Source organism: Nerophis ophidion, linkage group LG28, assembly GCF_033978795.1.
Source record: "Nerophis ophidion isolate RoL-2023_Sa linkage group LG28, RoL_Noph_v1.0, whole genome shotgun sequence".
NCBI classification, from domain to species: domain Eukaryota; kingdom Metazoa; phylum Chordata; class Actinopteri; order Syngnathiformes; family Syngnathidae; genus Nerophis; species Nerophis ophidion.
The window spans coordinates 17,678,939-17,703,811 of NC_084638.1; the positions used below are offsets into that span (position 1 = coordinate 17,678,939).

The 24,873-nt window shown below is 37.4% G+C and overlaps 3 protein-coding genes across 10 annotated transcripts in view; 2 read left to right on the forward strand and 1 right to left on the reverse strand.

The window, feature by feature from the left end:
- The window catches only part of LOC133545492 (major histocompatibility complex class I-related gene protein-like), a 291,962-nt gene extending 271,976 nt beyond the window's left edge, over positions 1-19,986 (reverse strand). Inside the window, exons 1-7 of one of the 5 annotated variants that reach the window (XM_061891140.1) lie at positions 19,801-19,982; positions 18,348-18,614; positions 17,910-18,176; positions 16,307-16,615; positions 16,090-16,194; positions 15,987-16,004; positions 13,445-13,651 (exon numbers count right to left, since the gene is read on the reverse strand). In XM_061891140.1, coding sequence (XP_061747124.1) covers positions 16,335-16,615; positions 17,910-18,176; positions 18,348-18,614; positions 19,801-19,858 — 873 coding nt within the window. In that variant the 5' untranslated portion in view covers positions 19,859-19,982 and the 3' untranslated portion in view covers positions 13,445-13,651; positions 15,987-16,004; positions 16,090-16,194; positions 16,307-16,334. The other 4 variants (XM_061891141.1, XM_061891142.1, XM_061891139.1 and 1 more) reach the window with 4 other exon arrangements.
- Positions 1-24,873, forward strand: part of LOC133545389 (gastrula zinc finger protein XlCGF57.1-like) — a 262,634-nt gene that overhangs the window by 108,348 nt on the left and 129,413 nt on the right. The gene's annotated exons all lie outside the window — the stretch shown is intronic.
- LOC133544911 (oocyte zinc finger protein XlCOF7.1-like) lies at positions 1,598-7,317 on the forward strand. Its single transcript, XM_061890153.1, has 2 exons — positions 1,598-2,086; positions 5,216-7,317. The coding sequence occupies exons 1-2, from the start codon at positions 1,963-1,965 to the stop codon at positions 6,529-6,531; spliced, it is 1,440 nt and encodes a 479-aa protein (XP_061746137.1). The 5' UTR covers positions 1,598-1,962; the 3' UTR covers positions 6,532-7,317.

Genomic DNA, 24,873 nt, shown 5'->3' on the forward strand with positions numbered 1-24,873 from the left:
TTTTTGCTTGGTTGCTTGTCTATGCATGGTGCAATCGTGTGTGTGTAGCGATGTAGTACTCCTTTGAGTTGTGTTTTTCCCCAAAAGACGACACCCAGTCTTTCTTTCGGATCAACCATAGTTTATTCTGGTGAAAACAATCATTATGAGTCTCCAATCAGCCTTCTCTATACATTTTTAAACCTGCACAGAAATAAAACTAAAAAAAACTTAACATACATGTGTCTCTTTTAGGCCTACCGCAACACAGCTAGCCTGCTAATAAGTTAGCTAAAAGCTAGTTGACAGGGCACCAGAGCGCACAACTTAGCGTCACGTGCAACTGTGGTTCTCAAATGGGGGCCACGCACCCCTGGAGGTACTTGAAGGTATGCCAAGGGGTATGTGAGATTTTTTTTAAATATTCTAAAAATAGCAACAAAAATAATATGAATGTAAGTTCATAAACTATGAAAAAAAATTATAACAATGCAATATTCAGTGTTGACAGCTGGAGTTTTGTGGACATGTTCCATAAATATTGATGTTAAAGATTTCTTTTTTTGTGGAGAAATGTTTAGAATTAAGTCCATGAATCCAGATGGATCTCTATTACAATCCCCAAAGAGGGCACTTTAAGTTGATGATTACTTCTATGTGTAGAAATCTTTATTTATAATTGAATTACTTGTTTATTTTTCGACAAGTTTTTAGTTTTTTTTATATCTTTTTCTCCAAATAGTTTAAGAAATACCACTACGAATGAGCAATACTTTGCACTGTTATACAATTTAATAAATCAGAAACTGATGACATAGTGCTGCATTTTACTTCTTGATCTCATTTTTTCAAAAATATATGCTTTGCTCTGATTAGGGGGTACTTGAATTAAAAAAATGTTCACAGGGAAAAAAGGTTGAGAACCACTGAGAACCACTGACGTGGAAGACAGCAAACTGACTACACACACGTGCCTCAGCCTGTACGTCTGCTGTGACATGTGACGTTCAGTGACCATAAAAAGAAATAGGAAATCACACTACTAAACTTAGAATAATAAAATTAGCAAAATAAAGAGCCAAATTACATAATGTGTAAATGCAATAAATTAGATAAGATGACATTAAAATAAAATGACATTGAAATAAGAAGAGTAGTAAGACAGTAAGCTATTGAGATCATAAATGACCTCTGTTACAATTGCAATGAATGTCGCACGGGGGCGCCACTGAACTCCATCATTAAAGGTTCGTTTAATATACTTTGAATTTATTTTTGAAAAACAATACACTCTTTTTATGTCACATTGTTATTCAAATAAATATTACGGAAAAGAAAGGCAGGATAACTGTGACAGCAGGCAATATCTCATATGGCGATGCCGCGTTGACCGCTAGTGTCTATTGGCCCTGACGAGCCGGATGGCCGCCATCTTACACCGGTCAACATCTCCATCTCGTGACAGGATCATTTTCTCAATACTTGACTGATTTTCACGCGATTTTAATGCAAACATCATACATGTAGCTGTGATACAGTTCAAATGAATTGTCGTATGCTGACGGTGCCTATCTAGAACCCTTAATAGCGTCTGTGTTTTAATTTTCGTCCGCTCGGGTGTGACGTCAATACCAGCTTCCGGGGTAAACGGAAAGCAGCAGAACGTCAAGTGTGCTAACTGTCGTGAAAGCACATCGGCGGAGAAAGACGTTAGCAGGACGCTCATAAATCAGTCTTATTATTTGTTCTCCAGTTTGAAATATTTGCGGCGTATCAAATACATATTTGATTCTTTATTTAAGGATCAAGTCGTCTCGATGCGTCTGAAGCACTGTGCCGCTTCTCGTGCTATCTTTGCTTGTTAATGTGCTTAGCTTGCTAGTTAGCTTAGCTTGTTAGCTGCTAACAAAGAGACGCGGACGTTATCAACACATCGCTAAGTAGGGAACTATCGTGAGTGTAAAGTGTTGTGATTGTGTGAAAATGTGTGAAAGAACGAGAGCAAAGTATGAGGAGGAACTTTGTCCAACAAAAGAGGAGAAGGACCGACAACATCAACTACTGGACGCTGTTTTCAAGGAGCCTCAAGTTGTGTTACACAGAACAGGTTTGTTTACTTCTTACTCTCACATCTTTACTAACTTTATATTTGATTAATAACACTATGCTTAATATATTGTGTATAAGAAGTTGTGTTGTCGTGTGAGGATGATGGATTCTGTCTGCTACTTGCAACGTGGTTTTTCAACCACGTGGTTGTCGGTGTTCTGTCGAATTTAACTACTAAAGATGAGTTACATATCACAGTTTATTTGTACAATAAACTGTCAGTGGTGGAACAAGTCAGAGCTGGGCCGGGAGTGGGCCTCATGACATGCCCCGCTAAACCCAAATAATAAAGCTAATTTTAACCAGGTTATAAAACGTTTGCCAGCCATTTTTGCTGAAATGTGCATTTTCCAAACATGCATTTATTTTCTGACTTTCACTACAGCATCAACCCATTCACAGGATGTATAAAACATATCAAAGGGGATCTGATTTTTTGTCTTTAAATTTGCCGATCATTAACAATCCTTATGTTAGACAATGAAATTATTTTTAAAAACATTTTTATGCATTCTAAGTTCTAAAAAAACGTCAGCAAAATCTTAACTATTCTAAAATTATCAATGGAGTCAATGGGAACGCCTCTATTCCGCTCACTAAGCCCCCTAAATAAGAATTAATTGATCAATATTATATACCCAGAAGTCATTTTTTATTCGCTATCTCTTTAACACCTCCTGTAAAAAGGCCTCATAATAGCCACAAAATGGAGGATACATTTTTAATTTAGATACAATTTAAATAAATAGTGTAAAAGTTTTATGGAACCCCGCCTTCCGCACCCCTGTGAGTCCAAAAGGGACAAGCGGTAGAATATGGATGGATGTATGGGAAAAAGGCACATCATAGACAGGCCTCAAATTTTTACTTTTTAAGGTCAAGACAAGTGTTGCCTTAAAGGAGGGCTCATATTTTGGGGCACCAAGGCAAGTTAGAAGGGCACCAAGGCAAATGTTATTTTCTTTCCAGTTTGTTAATTAAATGCAGAATCGCTCACATTTATTTGTGCAATAAATCTTTGGACAATATTGACCCGTACTTTGGGTCAAAACAAAATAATTGTGTAAATGCATAAATAAGTTCATTATGCTTGTGTGAGGTGTTTTTTTTTTACTAAACCTTTATTTTGATAGCGCAGTCAGACCTATTATTGTGAAGGGGGAAGTGTGTTGCTGTTCTCAGCTTGATGTGTGGAGGTGACTTGAGGCTGTTTAAAAAAAGGAGAGAGAGAGACTCAAGTTGCGACTCCTGTCCTGTTTCTACATTAATCCTCCATGGATGATGTCGTTCACAACAACACAAGCAGAGATGTGTTGTGGGTTTAAGGATTTTCCTTGCTAGCTTTAGCTTCGTAGTTTAGCCACTATTTCGAATGACCACCTCAAGGACGGGACAGTTGCGTGTTTAGAGAATGAATGAGTTGTCCAGAACACATTATTTTCCATAACAAATGTTGCTTCTCCTCACAATGACAACATTTCGCTTACATTTATGTCAGTTTCCCTGATATTCTGCAGTGAACAGCAGATTTTGTTATATTAGCCGATTCTGTGACTCCCTAAGTCATTGTTGAAATAATATGCCTTATTTTTTTTTTGAGTTCAGTGATTATTGATTGGATTATTACTTTGGGATGGTCAGAGAAGAAGAGTTGTGGTCTTGTGAGAATTGCCTTGTTAGTCCATCCTAGGCCACCGTAGGTCACGTGCGGTGCATCACCAGACCTGCTAATGTTAGCCAAGTTAGCTGCTCATGCGTGTTGGAGTGGAGACGGCTGAGGGGAGTCGTGGATGAAACAAGCTCAGCTTCCTCATGAACATGACGTGATGATGTCACATAAGGACTACACGCCTACTGTCACAAAAGAATGGCAACGTTTGGGCCCTCAGACCTGCTTTATTTTTGCCGTATTGAGGTAGCACTTTTTTACGCTTTTGGACCAAACGAACAAAGGAAGACCTTTTGTATGCAGTTTGAGAGCCGCAGCCGGAGAAAATAAACACAGTGTATCCATGACTGCAAAGTTAATTGACCGTTTGTTTGATTGATTGACGGTTTTAATACCTCTGGACATTGACTTTAAATATTTCTGTCAATCCCACAAACATGATTGTGGGGGAGTTTTCTGTGTCTACCTACCTTCGACACATCCGTACACCCACCGCAGTGACATTTTTCCAAGTTGCACCATCCCCATATATTTCAACCTATTCAAACCATTCCAACATCAACACATTCCACTCATCCTGGACATTCAAACTAGCATGTTCCCAAGTTCCAAACCAAATTGCGGCTTTCCTGGAAATTCCAACTCTTCAACATTTAAACCATTCCAACATTCAAACTATTCTTACATTCATACTACATTCTGTCAGCATTTCAGTTCAATTTCAGCATTGGGTATTCACATGCAATTCCTTGAACACCTGCCTCATCCAATTATTATTATCATAATTAAATGTAACTTACATATTGAACGCATGGATTGCATGAATGATGCCTTCTCAGTTCTCACTGTAATGCAATTTGAGTGTCTTGGAAATGCACTAAATTAATCTAATCCATTATTAATAATAAGGTAAACAAGTTATCTTTTGAAGGAGTAGTCAGTAATCTGATTACTTCTTCCCAGTTTAACTGTGGCGACACTTTCTAAATGAAAGCAAAACAGATGTCATCTTTTTTAGGCCAACATGTTGACTGTGCTCATGCTTTTTTATAGCAGATATGTCTCTAAAGATGAATGTGAAAATCACAAATTATTGTCCACCAGCAGGGGGAGCTCATCACTAGTACTACTGCGTGGAGGCTGGCATGTGCTACATTATTTCCTGTGTGTGTATGACTTATTCAGAGGGAGAACAGCACACTTTCACATATGGCGTCTACCATTAAGGATTGCAGGAATGACTTTTCAAATGTTTTTATATGAATAAGGTGGATTGGACGTTGGCCTGGGAAGGCATTCCCCTAAAGGTCTTCTCCATGTGTCAGCTGGAAGTACCCTGACTGCTGTGAGGGAAAACTGATGAGATTGTGAGATCATATGTTGGTGCAGGACAATGTTTCATGTGACTGAGCAAAGCTGGACTTTTCTTAAACATGTTTGTTTTCTCCTGTTCCGCAGACATTGATGAAGAACCTCTACTTCATGAGCAGGAGGAGGAACCCCAGTGCCCCAACATACATGAGGAACAAAAGGTACCACATTCCCAAAACATTAAAGAGAGAGGAGAGCAGCCACAGCTCCCCCACTTTAAAGAGGAAGATGAGACACCACAGACCCATAGTGTTAAACTGACCCTTCACATTAAAGGGCAAGCGGAGGACCCACTGATCTTGCACATCAAAAATGAAGAGGAGGACCCACTGACCCCTCACTTTAAAAAGGAAGAGGAGAACCCACTGGCCCCCTACTTTAAAGAGGAAGATGAGGACCAAGAGCCACCGCACATTAAAGAGGAAGAGGAGGAACACCGCATCAGTCAGCCTACATGGTTGGTGGAGTTCCCAGTGACTGGTGTCCCTGTGAAGAGTGAAGATGAGGTCAAAGGTGAAAGTGAGGAGAAGAGAGAGGCGGAGCCTCCAAGCAGCAGCTCAACACAACACATGACAACAGAAGCTGATGGAGACCACTGTGGAGGATCACAAGCAGACAAGCTCTTAGCTCCACTATCAGATAGTGAGGACACAACGTCACACTCTCCTGACACTGATGATGAAGACTCTAAAGATGATAAGACATGTCACACTGACAACACTCACTTCAAATGTTCTCACTGTGACAAAACCTTTAAATACCATAGTTATCTGAAAAGACACATGAGTACACACACTGGAGAAAAACATTTTACCTGTTCAATCTGTAGTAAAGGTTTTTTAGAAAGTTGCAATTTGAAAGTACACATGAGAACACACACTGGTGAAAAACCTTTTTGTTGTTCACTCTGTGGTAAAGGTTTTACTCACAGTCAAAGTTTGAAAGTACACATGAGAACACACACTGGTGAAAAACGTTTTTCCTGTTTAACCTGTGGTAAAGGTTTTACACAAAGTCAGAGTTTGAAAAAACACATGAAAATACACAGTGGAGAAAAACCTTTTTCTTGTTCAATCTGTGGTAAAGGTTTTACAGAAAGTCAATATTTGAAAGTACACAAGAAAACACACACTCGTGAAAAACCTTTTTCCTGTTCAGTCTGTGGTAAATGTTTTACACGAAGTCAGAATGTGAAAAGACACAAGAGAATACACACTAGCGAAAAATCACATTCCTGTTCAATCTGCAACAGAAGCTATTGTGACCGATCAAACCTTGTAGTACACAGGAGAACACACCCAGGAGAGAAAGTGTTGAGTTGCAGTGTGTGTGGTGAAAGATTCTCTTATAAGTACCAGTGTAAGAAACACAAGTGTGCTGGTGAGAACAGCAGCAGCAAATGAAACTGCAGGATTTGAAATAAACTGTCAAGACTTTAGTTTTGACTTTCTACAACATCAGCACATATAACATGTGTGACATTGATGTTTGTGTAACAATCTTTTCAATATGCTTCTACATTTATAGATTAGATAGTTTGAAATATTGAAATATTACATATTTGTATTTCTAATAGTTAATAATCCCATAGATGAGCCCCTATTTATGATATACATATGTACTGGTTCACCTTTGAAACATCTTTTGGACCACTTCGGGAAGCATATTATTTACTTCATACATCATTTGAAACGTTGTCTTTTATACAAGTTTTAAAAAAATGTGTGACTTTATGAATCATTTGTTGGGTCCATTTAATTAATTATTTTTATTACTCTCTTTTGTAATATGATGAATATGTCATGATTATTTTATACGTATGTTCCCAGACCTTTATGCAATATGAAAGTGAAAGAAAATGGCTGAAATGTTTGTGGAAGGATGTTTTTGTTTTTACAAACTTATATTTGTGGATTAAAAAAAAAAAAATCCCATTGTTGTGTTTTAAATATTTGTTACGTTTTTGTTTTTTTTAACATCCCCAAAACAATATAAATCAAATTTCGGAGTGTCAGGCAAAAGCCAATATTGAACATTTACTTTGCATACATTCATAAAATAAACAGTTTATTTTGTTTCCCTAGCACAGAACGAACAGGTGTTGTCTTCAATTGCAAAACAACATCCTAAAAAATATTTTAAGTGGTCTGTTCCGGTTTTTTTTTTTCTTAAATGAACTCCTTTGCTTTTTGAAGAATGGAAACTTTATTATGAGTATTTTTTTTTTTCCTTTTGTTCCACAGAAAATACAGTAAAGAAAAAATAATAAAGAAGAAATAGTAAGGAAGTAAAAAAGATAATATGCTGTTATTAGAATAATATGAACAAAATCCTTTTCAGAGAGGCGCACAGCTGTATGTGCGGCGGCAGGTGCTTGAGCCGTAACAATTGTTCTACAATCCTATCAGCAATGAAAGGCAGTTTAATTTCCTTCAGGCCGAGTGTATGCCTTCCATGAATGTTCACTGTGCTCCCCGTAAGCTGTGGCTTGCTATTGAGAAGAAGTCAATAGTGCATATTGTACCTGTTTTGCTGGCTGTGTAATTATATAGGATCATAGAAAACCCAATCCGAATAAAAAAAAAAAAAAATCACATTAAATGTTTAACTTGTTTAGTTTTTAAGTTTTAACCCAAAACGCAATGCATGTAATATTCATTCTGTTTGTGAAAAAGTTCAACATTTAGGATGATTTTGAAGTTTTTAAACCTATTGACATCTCCAGGTATTGCATACATTACAATGATTTGTGTGACTCTAGAAAAATAAAATAAAATTGATGATGATCATGTTCCACAGATTCCACTTCAGTGTTGAGTTTTGGGGACAGAAAAAAAGAAGAATGTGTCATTTATAACCATTTGCAGAATAATATTACTGTTAATTGGTACTTTTTAGTAAACAAATAACCGTCAATTGATATAACCTATTAGTAGGTAATCCATTACACTTACATTTCTGACTACAAGATAACAATGATTTAATGTACCTTTTATGAATATTTGTACACAACATTATTGTAAAATGTAGCAATATGTTTCAACGATGTTTATTTCAACTATTTTCCATGTCATGTTTTTTCATACGTGCCGTGGTGGATTCAGAACTCTCTTCTACTTGGCCAGTCTGTGGGATAACTTCATCCGTGGAAGCAGCAGCAGAAGTTGACGCTGATGTTGACGTTTCTGTAGGTCCATGCCGCAGTAGTGTTCTTCTTTTTAACACGACAACTGTTGATGTATAGCCCATTTCTAACAATGGCAAAGGGTGGTCATCCGTTGGTTTACCATGCAAGAAATGTTTACTGCAGATCTGTGAGTCTTTTGTAGGCTTCCAGTCCACCCACTTGTTATTAGCATTCTTACATTTCCTATTAACGGCCTTAATCCATCTTATTTTCATGTCTGGATCTTTTGGAAATGGCTACTGTTTGAATGGTGGATCACAAACACATCTTCCTGAGTCAAAATAACTCTCATCAATGTCACACATAGTTTGTTTCCATCTTGTGAGGTGATATGTACTAGTTGAACATCTCACAACTGAGCAAATTGTCTTTGGCATTTTGAAAAATTTACACGACGCGGAATAAACAATCATTCAGAAATATATCTACTACTATTCACGTTAAAGAGTAAACACACACCACAAACTGACAAAGTTTACTAAAAAAGTATGGAGTCGCCTGGCTTTGATTATCCCTCACAAACTTTGACCTCGACAAATTGGACATGTGCAGGAGCCAACATGGAAGTGGTCCATTCAAATATTGGAAGAGATCACCAGTGCAAAAGATAGCAAAAAGAAGCATTAGACACAATTAATCATAGCATATTAATAAACAAATTAGAACAGAATGGAATCAGAGGGTTGGTCTTGAACTGGGTTAGAAGCTACTTAACCAACAGGAGGTGTACAAAAAGACTGCCTCTGTAATGCTTGTTATATTTTTGTGTCATCGGGTTGCTTGAGTGTAGTTCACTTTTACGATACTGGAGGGGGCATTGAACGCATCATTGCATCTGCAGGCTCTGAAAGTTACTGTGAACTTCGAATTCAATTATTTAATTGGCTGAGTAAATTACTTTATATACATCTTAATATCACTTATATGCTTAAAACTGTATTGCAACCTCATTTTATCTGTTTTATTGTAGTCTAATGGGTGTTTGGCATCAAATTGACAAGCTAACTCCTATTTGTAGCATTGGACATGTTTGTTAGCCCCAAGTTACAATTTCCAATTATTGTTCTGATGCTATTTACATTCTATTACTCATTACATTACTTAGGGCTGGGATGTTCAAATCCTGTGCATTTATGTACACTGTGTATACACAGCTAAGTGATGTATATTTAAAAGCCCTGTCGCAGGTTTGTGCCTATATTTCATTGCATTGTGGTGACTTTAGTTCAGGGGTCTCAAACTCACTGGATGCAGATTCTGGGTGAGGCTGGGCCGCGAGAAAAGATTTCTTTAAAAAAAATGTTGCATACTCCTCAGCATGTCTAGTTGTATAATGACGTTTCAAATTGTATCCCTTGTGCACCGCAACTTTCTCTGTGCAAATAAAGAAATATTGCATCTCCCACTTTTCCTGGAAATGTCTTTGCTCATCAAAAGCCTTCCTCTTCATCTTTTAAAAAGACATGTTTGGGGTTGTGAAATATATTTGTATTCAGCTGACGCACGGAGAATAATGTTATTTCCATAATGTGTGTCGTTCTGCCTTTCCTCCCTACAGCAACACGGCGGTTGGCGGATAATAGCAGGGAAAGTACCGGGGTAGCGAGCGCAAAAAAGCAACGGCTCACGGACTGTTATCCGGCATCATATAAAAATATATGTAGTGTTAATCGTGCGAGGCAATGCAAATTAAACAACAAAAAAAACAAATATTGTTTTGAAGTGGTCCAGGTTATCGGGGACTGTTATTACTGACGGACAGGTGTCGCGGTGTGACTGCAGCCAGTTACGTAAGAAAACCCTTGTCTCCATGGCAACGTCTCTGTCGCTTTCACTCACTCACCGCTTTTCCACTAATGCAGGGGTAGGCAACCCAGAACGTTGAAAGAACCACATTGGAGCCAAATAACACACCGCTTTCAAACGCCATTCATATAAACTCACTGGCCACACTAACATTAAACTTTCATACTAAGGTGGTGGCCGCAAAATAACGTCTCGCGGACCGCGTGTCTGTGACCTCTGCTTTAGTTGATTTAAAATGATTATATTTGTTTTGTATAGGAAACCACAGACACACAAAAACACACACGCAAACAAACAACTCATGCAAGACTTCAATAGACAATTGAACCTACGAATCTGGACTTGGACAATCTATTATTCCTCCTGCACTCACCTGAACGAATAAATGCTGTCCTGACCCGACACCCTGAAGTGATTGCTAATCCATATTAATCCAGTCATAGTCATCACTACAGGAGGCAACACGTGAAGATAGGGGAACAAACTTTTACACAGCTCAAAATATCGTGTGGTGTACCTCAGGGATCAATACTTGGACCAAGACTGTTCAATCTTTATATAAAACACATTTGTAAAGTTACAAAGGACTTAAAATGTGTATAATTTGCAGATGATACAACCGTGTGTTCTTCAGGAGAGAACACACAAGCTAATACAAATAATGACAGAAGAAATTAACAAATTACAAAGATGGTTTGACATAAAGCAGCCTACATTTGAATCTCAGTAAAACTAAAATAATATTTGGTTACAGTAGAAGGGAAAGTCAAACACAAATACAAATAGACAAAGTAGACATTGAAAGGGTAAAAAAAAAAACACATTTTGGGTGTAATAATAGATGATAAACTGAACAAGAAACCTCATGTAAAAAATATACAACATAAAGTAGCAAGAAACACTTCAATAATGAATAAAGCAAAACATGTTCCGGACCAAAAATCAGTTCATATTCTCTACTGCTCACTAGTGTTACATATCTGAGTTACAGTGCAGAAATATGTGAAATAAATACAAATGTGAGCTTCATTCACTAACGGTGCTACAAAAAAGATCAGTTATAAGAATGCATAATGCTGGATATAGAGGACATGCAAACTTTTTATTTATTGAATCACAAATATTGAAAATCAACGATTTGGTGCAACTTGCAAACAGCTAAAATTGTGTACAAAGCAAACTATAACCTGCTATCAAAGAATGTACAACAGTTCTTCTCTACAAAAGAGGAGGAATATAACCTTAGAGGAAAATCTAATTAAAAAAATGTGTATGCGCGTACCACACTTAGAGCCTTTAGCATATCTGTATGTGGAATTAAATTATGGAATGGATTAACCAAAGAAACCAAACAAAGCACCAATATGATCCAGTTTAAGAGACTGTTCAAAAAGTACAAAGAACAATAATGACGGACATCTTGAACCTTTTTTTTTTTTAGATAATGATTATTTATATATTTAATATTTGTTTACTGACTATTGTATATTAATTATGTATTTACTGTTCTGTTGCAGAGAACAAGGAAATCAGATACAATTGCTATGATATGAAAATGCTTAGGATTAAATAAACTCTGCTTCTTCCTACTCCTTTTCGGACGTGCTGTCATGAAACAACTGGAAATATGTGATGCATCACATGTATCGTATGTATGTTCCAAATAAACTAAACTGAAACTGAACGGCAATACCACAAGATAAAGTCTGCCCCTTTTAAGCTCATTAGCTGACACATACTTTTGTTTCTCATCCTAATTCTGTTTTTCAAGAGACAGTTGGCAACCCTAAATTCACACTAAATCATTCAAACAGCTGGAAAAAAAAAATTCAATTGTTTGTCTCACAATCTGCTGTATGTGCTTGTGTTTTTTTTTACAGGAATATTTGAAACATTTGACACTTGTTTTGCATGACTGCAAGTTAAGTGTTATCATGTGCGTGATGACAATCCACCTCCAAAACAGAATTGTATTTGTTACGTTTTAACTGAATAAAACACCCAGAATGTACATGAAACATTGTACACATAAAACACTGAATATCAAGAATATATGAACGGCCTACCTTGTTTACTTCCCAAATGACATCCTCGGCATGTTTGGCAATCAAGCAAAAATATGACAATGCAAAAAGGAACGGAAAAAACAGCAAAGGTTTTCAAAAAATATAAATATTTTGCAACGCCTTGTCATAAAAATATTGTGTCACACTAACTAGTAGGGTTGGGTACCGAATTCAGTACTTTTGAGGGTAATGACCAAATTCCGCTGTTCCTATCAATTCATGTAAAATCAAAGGGTGCCATAGTTCGATACCTTTGTTGCATGTGACGTCATGTCCAGTTTCAGACTGGTCATGTCTGCTCTCAGACTAAACACGGGCTCACGTAAACAATCACTCAAATAACACTCAGGCCGGACTCAGCCAAACTCCCTCCAAGTCACCTTGCCATTTACAACACCAACAAAGTCTGCTTCATAAAAAAAAAAAACGCTCAAACATTAAGTAATGTGACACTCTTTTAAAATGTGCTAGCTTATTGCTAATTTACATAGGATTTGCCATAGACAGGCTACAATTAACATGAGCGATTTTACATGGCGATTTCAACACCTTGGAATTTGTTTGTAAAGGAAACTATAATTAAGATTATAGTTAGAATTTTACAGTTTCGTGTAATGAGAACTATTCTTACAGTATTGACACTTTGTAGGGCGCAACCTAACTAATTAATCTTCCTGAAAAAAAGCTACTTTCTAGTTTGACAACATACCATAAATAGTTATACAGAACTGCCATCTAATGGTCTTGGAAGTGCAACTGCATTATAAATGAGACTAATGTAATCAGAAAACAAGATATGATAACTGGACAGCAGTTCTCATAATCATCATTCTTAAATATTACATAAAAAAAAATAGCATTAACATAGAACAGTCCCGAAAAATGGTACTATTGTTCCAAAATTTTTATAAAAATAATGATGACATGTGACACAAGGTGATATTCACTGATAAGCAGCTGTCTATTGGTTTGAAAAGGAAAGAAGAAATCCTTGTCAATGTGATGACACATGAGCCCCAAATGATGACATCACAACTACATGGACACAAAGATCAACATCAACATGATTCACTGGCAAAGTATTGTTGAAAAATGCAAATTTAACTTGCTCTCTCAGCCATAAACAGCCAAAGAAAAACATCATGTAAGATGAGGAGCAATTTGTGCAGATGTGAAAGAAATGTCCAAGTGTGATGAGGTCCCTCAGCGATGGAGACATCTCTCTGTGTTCCAGTGCACAAAGTATGCTGGAGGAAAAAGATGACTCAGCACATTCCCAACAAAAGCAGGTGAATCCAAGTGCAGATGTTAGCATGTGGCAGAGTGAACATCATCTTCACACAAAGTCAGAAGAACATTTGGAGGTGCGTGAAAAAGCAAAGTCCTCACTGTGTGCCGACTGCTGTGTGTCACTCAGCCTTCAGCCTTCACGTCTCTCTGAGAGCTCTTTACCACTGTCACCAGCTGTCGGAGCACAAAATGCACCGTGAGCTGGTTACGCTGCTCATGCTAAGCCGACACCTCACTCTGGTGAAGGAAGTCCATCCAGAAGGTGCATCTTCATTCATATCACATCTTTTCAGCTGTGAATTCAATCAGATACATCAAGAAGCAAAATTCTGCTCTTCTACTTCCTGACTAGTCTAAGACTAAGTCTCCAAACAGGTTCAGCTTGGCTTCAAGGCTCATGTGCAACCAGCCCTCCAGTGTCCTAGTCAGGTAAGTGTCCCATTAGTGCCATGCCTCTGTTTCCTTTCACTTTGCCCATTTCATCTTCTTCCTTTTAGCTGCACATACAGTCACGGGCAAAAGTTGTAAAGAACATAATGTCATGGCTGTCTTGAGTTGTCAATCATTTCTGCAACTGTTATTGTTTTGTGATAGAGTGATTGGAGCACATACTTGTTGGTCACAAAAACATTCATGAAGTTTGGTTCTTTTATGAATTTATTATGGGTCTACTGAAAATGTGGGCAAATATGCTGGATCAAAAGTATACGTACATCAATGTTAATATTTGCTTACATGTCCCTTGGCAGGTTTCACTGCAATAAGGAAGGCGCTTTTAGTTTTTGACCCCTCCTCTTGACAAAATTCGTGCAGTTCAGCTGAATGTGTTGGTTTTCTGACATAGACTTGTTTATTCAGCATTGTCCAGACATTTAAGTCTGGACTTTGAGAGGGCCATTCTAAAACCTTCATTCTAGCCTGATTTAGCCATTCCTTTACCACTTTTGACATGTGTTTGGGGTCATTGTCCTTTTGGAACACCCAACTGTGCCCAAGATCCAACCTCCGAGCTGATGATTTCAGCTTGTCCTGAAGAATTTGGAGGTAATCCTCCTATTTTATGCCCCAGTTCCAATGGCAGCAAAACTGGCCCAGAGCATAATACTACCACCACCATGCTTGACGGTATGCATGTTGTTCCTGGGATTAAAGGCTTCACGTTTTCTCCTCCAAACATATTGCTGGGTATTGTGGCCAAACAGCTCCATTTTTTGTTTCATCTGACATTACATGGATAAAGATAAGACCTTCTGGAGGAAAGTTCTGTGGTCAGATGAAACAAAACATGAGCTGTTAGGCCACAATACCCAGCAATATGTTTGGAAGAGAAAAAGTGAGGCCTTTAATCCCAGGAACACCACACCCACCGTCAAACATGGTGGTGGTAGTATAAAGCTCTGGGCCTGTTTTGCGGCCAATGGAACTAGTGATTTACAGAGAGTAAATGGTTCAATAAAAGAGGATTAGCTCCAAATTATTTAGGACAACCTAAAACCATCAGCCCAGAGGTTGGCCCTTGGGCGCAGTTGGGTGTTCCAACAGGACACTGACCACAAATACACGTCAAAATTGGTAAAAGAATCGCTAAATCAGGCTAGATTTAAGTCCGGACTTAAACGTGTGGACAATGCTGAAGAAACAATTCCATGTCAGAAAATCAACAAATTTAGCTGAACTTGACCAATTTTGTCAAGAGGAGGGGTCAAAAAACAAAAGTGCCTTATTGCAGTGAAACTTGCCAAGGGACATGTAAGCAAATATTAACATTGCTGTATGTATACTTTTGACCCAGCTGATTTGCTCACATTTTCAGTAGACCCATAATAAATTCATAAAAGAACCAAACTTCATGAATGTTTTTTGTAACCAACAAGTATGTGCTCCAATCACTCTATCACAAAAAAATATGAGTTGTAGAAATGATTGGAAACTGAAGACAGCCATGACATTATTTTCCTTACAAGTGTATGTAAACTTTTGACCACGACTGTACATGAAGACAGACAAGCTAAATGGATTGCGCTCTCTATTTTGCTCATTTCAGAGACTCTGCGCAGGAGTTAAGTAGATGAGGTTTGCACATGTTTTAATACACACAAACCTTTAGTAGATCAAGCCCTTGATGTTCATTATCATGACCACTCATCAAAAGTTGGCTGTGATACTTTCTATTGCGTGCGCTTACACCAGTATCAAGCTACTCCTAATGGAGGGAAGCTTTTATTTTCCTGCTAAACCCGTAACACGTGTCTACATCACAGCTTAAAACAGCAAGTTTGCAAGTTGACCCTTACAAAGATACCAACAATCCAGAATGTTGATGGTAACAGAAACAGAAAGTCAATATTATATTGAATAACACTGACATAAAGGTGTATAACAAAGATGAATAAATGATTTTAATTACTTATATCTTTGTGGGGGTAAACGTACAAAGTGTGTGAGTGATGCTTCACCACTGCTTTGTTTATTGTTCTGGTTTCCAAGAAAGAGAAGATGTTTTACTTACCAGCTGGATCATATTGGGCTGAAATGAAAGAGAAAGCATCTCATGAATAGTGGCAGAGACTTTTTGGCGTCTTCCTGAAAGAGGAAACATTTGTGTCCCTCACCTTGTCTGCTTCGGCGACGCTTGATGATGAAGATGATGATGATGGGGGCCGCCAGGAGGACCACCACAGCGAGGACCGCCAGCGTGGCAGTGACGCTCACGTTGCCTGTTGGTATGGTATGATTGATTTGTTTGACAGCTGCTTGTTAAGTCACATGAAGGAACATCAGGTGGTTCCATTCACACTATTCAACATGTCCTAGATGTTTCTTTCTCACCTTCATGGCTTGCGTTGCTCAGGATGCTTCATCTCTCCAGCTTGGTGACCAGGTCCTCCTTGACGCCAGACAGCTGGAACACACATTCGTACTTGCCCTCCACCTCGGCCGTCACCTCCACTTTCAGCTCCACCGACATCTGGAAGGTTCCGTCGTGGTTGGGGCGCAGCTCTCCGTGCTCCACGTCCTCCAAGATCCGCTCGCCGTCTTTCCTCCAAAACAAGTCGGCTCGGTCGGGGTAGAAACCTGTCGCCATGCAGCTGACCGGAAAGGATGGCGTCTTCTGGAGGAGGAACACCTCTGGAAGCTCTGCACAGGAAGTAACGTGTGAATGGAGGATGACGTGGAGAGAAAGATGGAGATACATGGAGAGAATAGAGGTAAAGATGGAGAAAAAAGGAGAAAATGGAGGTAAAGATGGAGCAAATGAAGGTAAGGGTGGAGCGAATAAAGGTAAAGGACAAAATGAAGTTAAGATGCCGAAAAAACGAGAGGATGGAGGTAAAGATGGAGGAAAAAGGAGAAAATGGAGGTAAAAAGAAAGAGAAAAGGTGAGAATGAAGTTAAAGATGGGGAGAACAGGAGAGAATGGAGCAAATGAAGGTAAAGAAGGAGAGGGAAGGAGAAAATGTAGTTAAAGGTGGAGAGAAAAAGAAATAATGAAGGCAAAGATGAAGAGAAGAGGCAATAATGAACATAAAGATGGAGAGAAAAGGAGGAAAGGGAGAATGAAGGTAAAGATAGATAGAAAAGGAGAGAGTGGAGGCAAAGATGAGAGAAGAAGAACATGGAGGTAAAGATGGAGAGAAAGGGGGGAGAATGGAGGTAAAAAAGCAGAAAGAAGGTGAGAATGAAGTTAAAGATAAAGAGAAAAGGAGAGAATTAAGGTAAAGATGGAGAGAATTGACAAAGATAGAGAGAAAAGTTGAGAACAAAAATAGAGAACAAAGGTGAAAAAAGATAGAAAATGACAAAGAAGCTAAAGATGGAAATAAAATGAGAGAATGAAGGTAAAGAAGGAGAGAGAAGGAGACAATGGAGGTAGAGTTGGAGAGAAAATGATACAATGAGGTAAAGATGGAGAGAAAGGAGGGAATGGAGGTAAAGATGGAGAAAAATGGAGAGAATGGAGGTAAATATGGAGAGAAACAGAGAAAAAGGTAAAGATGGAGGGAAAAGGAGAAAGTGAAGGTAAAGATAGACAGAAAATGAGAGATTGGAGGTAAATTTGGAGAGAAGGAGAGAATGATGGCAAAGATGGAGAGAAAAGGAGAGCATGAAGGTAAAGATGGAGATAAAAGGAGAGCATGAAGGTAAATATAGAGATAAACAGAAAATGGAGGTAAAGATGGAGAGAAAAGGCGAAAATAAAGTTAAAGATGGATTAAAAAAAGAAAGGGAAAGATGGAGAGAAAAGGAGAGAATGAAGGTAAAGATGGAGGGAATGAAGGTAAAGAAAGAAAGAGGAGAGAATGGAGGTAAAGATAGAGAGAAAAGGAGGTGAAGAGAAAAGAGTATGGAGAGACAGAGTGTAATGTGAGTAATGTTCCTATAGGGGGAGTGCTAACATGTGAGAAGGTGAAAGTACAAGGTGTGCTTCTACCTGTTCTCATTAGGACCTTCTTCCCATACTCCACATACTTCTTCAAGTAAGAAGGACAAAGCTCAGTGTAATAATACTTAATGTCTAATAGAAATATGTCTTGGTCCAACTTGAGTTTGGAGGGGAAAGCTTGTTGTTTTGCTGCGGTCCATGTCTTCATGTCCAACGATATGAAATCTTCTCCATCATAACTGTGCTGCTCCCAACCTTTAACCTCAGTCTCATCATTCCATTCACATCCTGACATCTCCTGGTAAGTGTGAACACCTGAGAGACACAAAGTGTTGTAAAGCAGAGTGAAACTAACACACATGTCTTTGTTGTGGCTTATTATGGGATGGACAGAGACAAGGTATATCAGTGCAGTAATGTGTGTTTTTAATACACTATCAAAATATCAAATATATTAGAATAGTAGAAAGTTCAACATAAACAAACCTCCAGTTTGGTTGAAACGCTTCTTAAGTATTTCAACGTTGTCTTTGAGGACATGTTGTCTAACAACATTGATCTCTGTTTCTCTCAGGCAGTAGTTTGGATCCTCTGCTGTGATTTTATTCATCCAGTCCTGTTTGGATTCTGCTTTCCTGATGTTGCTGTCATAGTAACTCGTCTCAACTTCATCAACATAACCAACCTCCACATACTCTGGGAAGTTTGGAACTTGAGAGGATGCAGTGGTGAAATACTGCAGCGTGTGAATCACTAAAAGACAAAAAGAAAAAAGAAAAAAAAAAAAAAATTTAGTTTCATGTTGAACAAAGACAAAAAGGCAGAAAAACAACATTTGATTCTTGAGTTTCATGTTGAACAATTCCTATTTGAAATGATGCTGTCTTCATTTCAACTTCAAACACTGCTGCTTCTCACAGTAAACAATCACTTCCTGTTCCAAGAGACAATAACACCGTTTGTCTTTGATGTCATGCATCTCACATTTATACCTCACTTTAAGACCACACACATGAATAACTTGACTTATTTCCTTCTACAACTGTAAGTGTCAAATAAATATACAACATTATTGCTGGCAGAGAAGTGAAAGTTGTTTTTCTAGGTGAGGGGAAGTTCAAACTAGTGATGTCACTGCCAAAGCATGGAAATATAGCACCACCTTATGGAATGTTGACAATGGAATACAACAACAATATTATAATACTCGTCATTTACATATTAGGACTATTCCCAGTAAAAAAGCATTTAAGAAACATGTAAAGTCACCTTTTAGATTTGAGGGTTTATGTTTCATGTTTTTTTTTCTCTTTTTCCTTTCTTTTATTGTAATTGGATGTGTGTACTGTTATTTTATTCTGTTTTTTTGAGAATGTTATTTTTATTTTTCCTTTATTTTATTTGTAACTGGATTTGTGCATTATTATTTTACTTTGAACTTTTGAAATGAGGATCCCCATTAGCCGTTTGTGCGCCGGCTAATGGGGATCCTCAATAAACAAACAATAATCCATCCATCCATTTCCTACCGCTTGTCCCTTTCGGGTCAATTATATCCATTATTTCAGAATAATTCCCACCAATAGAGTAAATTTTGTGTGCATTAAATTTTTCTGATCTACATCTCGTCTTACAACTGATACTCCTAATTGTTTCCTGCATTAATTATTGTTTTTTACCTATTTAAAAGTGAAACCAACGTTTCCGGAAATGCTAATGTAAAAAAGTTTGATGTATGTTGCTGTTAAAGTGAGACAACTTGAACAAGTTTGACTCGTTAAAGGTTTGAGCAACAATTGAAGATGCAAACTATTCACTGATTGATGTTGGTGAGAAGAGAAGAGCGTCAATAATAATGAGAAGAAATAAATGAGAGTATTTTGGATGAAATGAGCATGTAGGAATGAGGTGTATAAACTTGTAAAGAAAGTGGACTTACCAGGCGTCACGCTGTGTGTTTGTACAACTAGGAGGAAGAAGGAAAGCAAGTTCATCATTAAATGTCACAAAAGTGCAGAAGTCAATAAAAAAAGTTTCTAGTTTTAATCCTCAGAGAAAAACAAGGCGACGACAACTTGCTTGACGAGTAAACATGAAATGGACGCCAAGGCGACAACGAGCGTTAATAAAAAAAAAATCCGGAAATCACGTGACTTGAAATAACTTTCCTAGAGGAGAATACAAATATTTTACAGCAACGCAGTTCCTCCACTGCAGCTAACACATGAATATTAACTAAATAAAAGTCATATCATCATTACAAGAATAAAAGTGTCGGAGGTGATGTCATGTTTTTTGAAGCAGCTTTATTATAATACACACACTAACTTTATAGGAACAATACACAAAAACAAGATGAACATTTTACATAAGTGATATCGTAGCGTCTAAGCGTTTAAAACACTCCTATAAAAAGACAAAAAACAATGACCTAACACTTTTGTTTTATTTGTAATTAATGGTATTTTTGGAATAATTGAACAATTGATCATACATATACAATGCACACACATATCAAGGCACTTTCAACACAATACGATTCAATATTTTATAGCAAGTTCAACAATTACATAGGAATATAAAATACACCAAATTAAATACAATACTCATACCAAGCAGACCTTGAAAAATAAGACACAATACAAATGAGATTAAAATAAAAATGTATATAAGTAAATAAAATAAATAAAAACTGGGCTTGTTTAAAACAACTTTAATTTCTCCAATAAAGATAATAATTTCAGGCTGTTTCTACTTTTTACCATTTTCCAAATTGTAATTAACATTTTAATGTAGGAAATTGGGTTTCACTTTAAGAAAGTGACTTTTGCGTATGTAAAATGTAGCTTGCACGGGCTGGGTTGCATATGACGTCATACCGTTTGTTCATCTCTGTGGATTAAATGACACGACGGTCAAGCGTAGAAATAAAACAAGTGAGAGTGAGTGCAGAGTTTGAGCACAAAATGTCGTATAGCTGGGTTGCAATCACGTGACCTAGAGGCACATCTGGCCACTTCCGGGTTTCAAACCATGGTCTAGAGTCCCATTAGGCTTCTGTTTATTTACCTGAATCCGTGCAGAAAGGTTTGGCGGCAAATATAAAAGCGATCATTAAAAAAAGATATGTAAAATGGGATGGGGTGGATTTGTACACTCTTAATCAAAATATTGTTTTTAAAGATTTAAAGCATTTATTATCATCGACCTCACTTCATTTGACAGTCACAAGGATTTGGAGAAGAAACCATTAGATGCACCAATGTCTTTACATCAGAGGGCTCCACTAATTAAACATTCATCCGTGAAAGACAAAGTTGGATTTATTCATGCTGCTGAGATCGTGACGCTAATGAGGAAAAGGATAAGTTTGTTTGCAGTTGATTTCCTGCTACAAATATTAGTCTCATCTACAATTCATGTCAGCCGTTGTTTCTTTCTTTCTTTCTTTTCTTAGTTTATTTTGAACATGACATACCTACAACATTATACATCAGGCAATCTCATTATTTCACAATACACAATACATCATGTCCGAAAAGGAGTAGGAAGAAGCAAAGCTTATTTAATCCTACCCCTTTCCCACATCAGAGCGCCCACAAATATATACATTCATTCACTGACCTTCTTTACAGCAAAATATCAAAATAGCAAAATGACATCTGTGAATGAGTAACACAACAGTTTTGTAATATGCACTTAATTAATTCAGTCATTATTAACACACTAAGATGATGAATATCTTATTTTCAATAAGTTTGAAAGTGTTTCTCATAATTCTTCTTCTTTGTACTTTGTAAGCACTATTAATTTGAACATCCTCTGAAACTGGATCATATCAGTACAATGTTTAATTTCTTTACTTAATCCACTCCATAATTTAATTCCACACACTGATATGCTAAAGGTTTGAAGTGTTGTACGTGCATACAAATGTTTTAAATTAGATTTTCCCCTTAAGGTTATATTTCTCTTCTTTAGTTGAGAAGAATTGTTGTACATTCTTTGGTAGCAGCAGGTTATAATTTGCTTTGTACATCAATTTATCTGTTTGCAATTTTACCAAATCACCAAACTTTAATATTTTTGACTCAATAAACAAAGGGTTTGTATGTTCTCTATATCCAACATTATGTATTATTCTAACTGATCTTTTTTGTAACACAGTTAACGAATGTAGCGCACATTTGTAGTTATTTCCCCATATTTCTGCACAATAACTCAGATATGGTAACACTTGCAAGCAGTTGAGAATATAAAGTGATTTTTGGCCCAGGACGTATTTTGCTTTATTCATTATTGAAATATTTTTTGCCACCTTATGTTGTATGTTTTGTATATGAGATATCCAGTTCATTTTATCATCTATTAATACTCCCAAAAATCTGGTTTCTTTTACCCTTTCAGTATCTACTCTGTCTATTTGTATTTGTGTCTGATGCTCTTTTCTATTGTTGCCAAATAGCATTATTTTAGTTTTACTGAGATTCAAAGATAGTCTGTTTTCATCAAACCATTTTTTTAATTTGTTCATTTCTTCCGTTATTATTTGGATTATCTTCTGTGTGTTCTCTCCTGAACAGAAAGCAGTTGTGTCGTCTGCAAATAAAACTAATTTCAAGTCCTTTGTAACTTTACAAATGTTGTTTATATAAAGATTGAACATTCTTGGTCCCAGTATTGATCCCTGGTGTACACCACAAGATATATCCAACCGTGTTGACATATTTTCCCCCATCTTCACATATTGCTTCCTGTTGGTTAACTAGCATCTTACCCAGTTCAATACCAAACCTCTGATGCCATATCGTTGTAGTTTTTGTATTAAAATATCATGATTAATTGTGTCAAATGCTTTTGTTAAATCCATGAATACTGTGGCTGCACATTCTTTACCGTCTGTTGCATTGGTAATTTTCTCAGTTATTTGTATTAATGCTATTGATGTTGAGATCTATCCTTTAAATCCAAATTTGATTCTCCACGAGCGTCCCACTTTTGTTGATAAATTTATCTAATCGGCTATTGAATAGTTTATCCATGATTTTGGAGGATTGTGGAAGTAATGAAACTGGTCTGTAGTTAGTAAACTGGTGTGTGTCTCCATTCTTATGAATTGGTACGACTTTTGCAATTTTAATTTTGTCAGGGAATTTGCCGGTTAGAAATGATATGTTGCTGATATACGTCAGAGGTTCTGAAATATCTTCTATAACCTTTTTTACCGTTACCATATCTATTCCATGACAGTCGGTTGAGGTCATAGATTTACAATTTTTTACAATTTTGATTACTTCTTCTTTTGTCACCTTTTCAAGAAATATGGAATTGGGATTTCTGTCACTCAAGTTCTCAACTGACCCATCATTTGCATTTAGAATTCTTTGTTCCAGATTTTTTCCGATATTAACAAAGTCATCATTAAAACGTTCACCTATTTGGTTCATATTCTCATTTTTTGTATTTCCATCTAGAAAGTACTGGGTGTAATCTTTCTTAACGCCATTTTTGGTGATGCTATTTAGGATGCCCCATGTTGCTCTCATGTTGTTTCTGTTCTTGTTTAACCTTCGTCTTGTGTTAGGGTCGGCACCGACCCGTTTTAGTTTTTAAATGCATAAAAGAACCACATAAATGTATTCTTTTGCATCAAGGCTTTTTGACTTTGTCATGAACCTCTATTTCAACAAAATAATTTTTATTTATTTTTTTCACTAAATTATAAAATGCTCCGGTTGAAATTATGCCCTTGGTCTTGTTAGGGTCGGTTTCGACCCAGTTATAAAAATAAGATTATAAAGCAATAATTAGAGCCAAAACTGAACACACTGACAGCCAGCTCATGAGCTTTAGTGGATTCTCATTTTACCTTGTTATCCAGTACAAAAACAAACAAAGACGGGCATGTCCATTCATGTGAGGTCAATTCAGTGTAAAGTTGGTCACTTGCAGAGTGCACATGTCCAATTTGCAGCATGCAAAAATGAAAAAAAATGATATATAGTGAGGGATGTTCTGGATAGTATTTTTTGGTGAAAATGGGGTAGAGGACATGGAGCAGCAGAGTGATACGGATGAACAGGTTTCTGAGGAGGAAGACAATGTGGAGTGTCATCCAGAAGACACAGACACATCTGATGAGTCTGATGAGGAGGCCACCGGTGGTGAGAATGAGGACAAGAACTTTTCCGCAGGATAGTTACCATGGTGGGCACAGTGAAGAAAAATAAACCTGTGCTGCATGCTGAAATCTTGCAGGTGAAGGACAGGGCTCCTCCTCAAAGTTTGCTTTTACAGAAAACCACCATTATTGTCTCATATTGCCCCCCAAAAAAACAGAATGTGATGCTTATGTCTACTCTTCACAAAGATGCATCAGGAAGTGACAAAAAGCCCACAATTATCCTCAACTATAACAAAAACAAAGGAGGAGTGGACAACCTGGACAAGCTGACTGCCACTTACACTTGCCAGCGAATGACCAGGAGATGGCCAATGGTTGTGTTTTACAACATCCCTGGTATGTCTGCATGTAATGCATTTGTGTTGTGGACCCACATCCACCAAGGGTGGAAGTCAACCAAAAAAAAAAAAACAAGCGAGAGAATGTTTCTTGAGGAGTGGGAAATTCCCTTGTAAAGCCACACATTGAACAAAGGGTACTGGAGCCCCGAGACCCAGACACTGCAGCCTTGGTCCGACAGCTGCAGAGCTTGCCTAGCACTCTGTCCACTTCATCATCAACACAAACAGCATCCGCGCCAGCATCCTCCTCAACCAGCTCTGCCTCAACACCAACCAAAACAGCCAGCGCCACAACTCCACTCAGGCCACCTGATTCTCAAAGAAAGAGGTGTCAGGTCTGCCCAAGCATTAAGGAGAGGAAGACAAACTTATTGTGCTTCAACTGCAAGGAATATCTCTGCAAAAAACACACTAGAATCGTCACTTTTTGCCACACATGCATGTAAACACACACACATACACATGCAAGTTCTTGCACACAGAGACT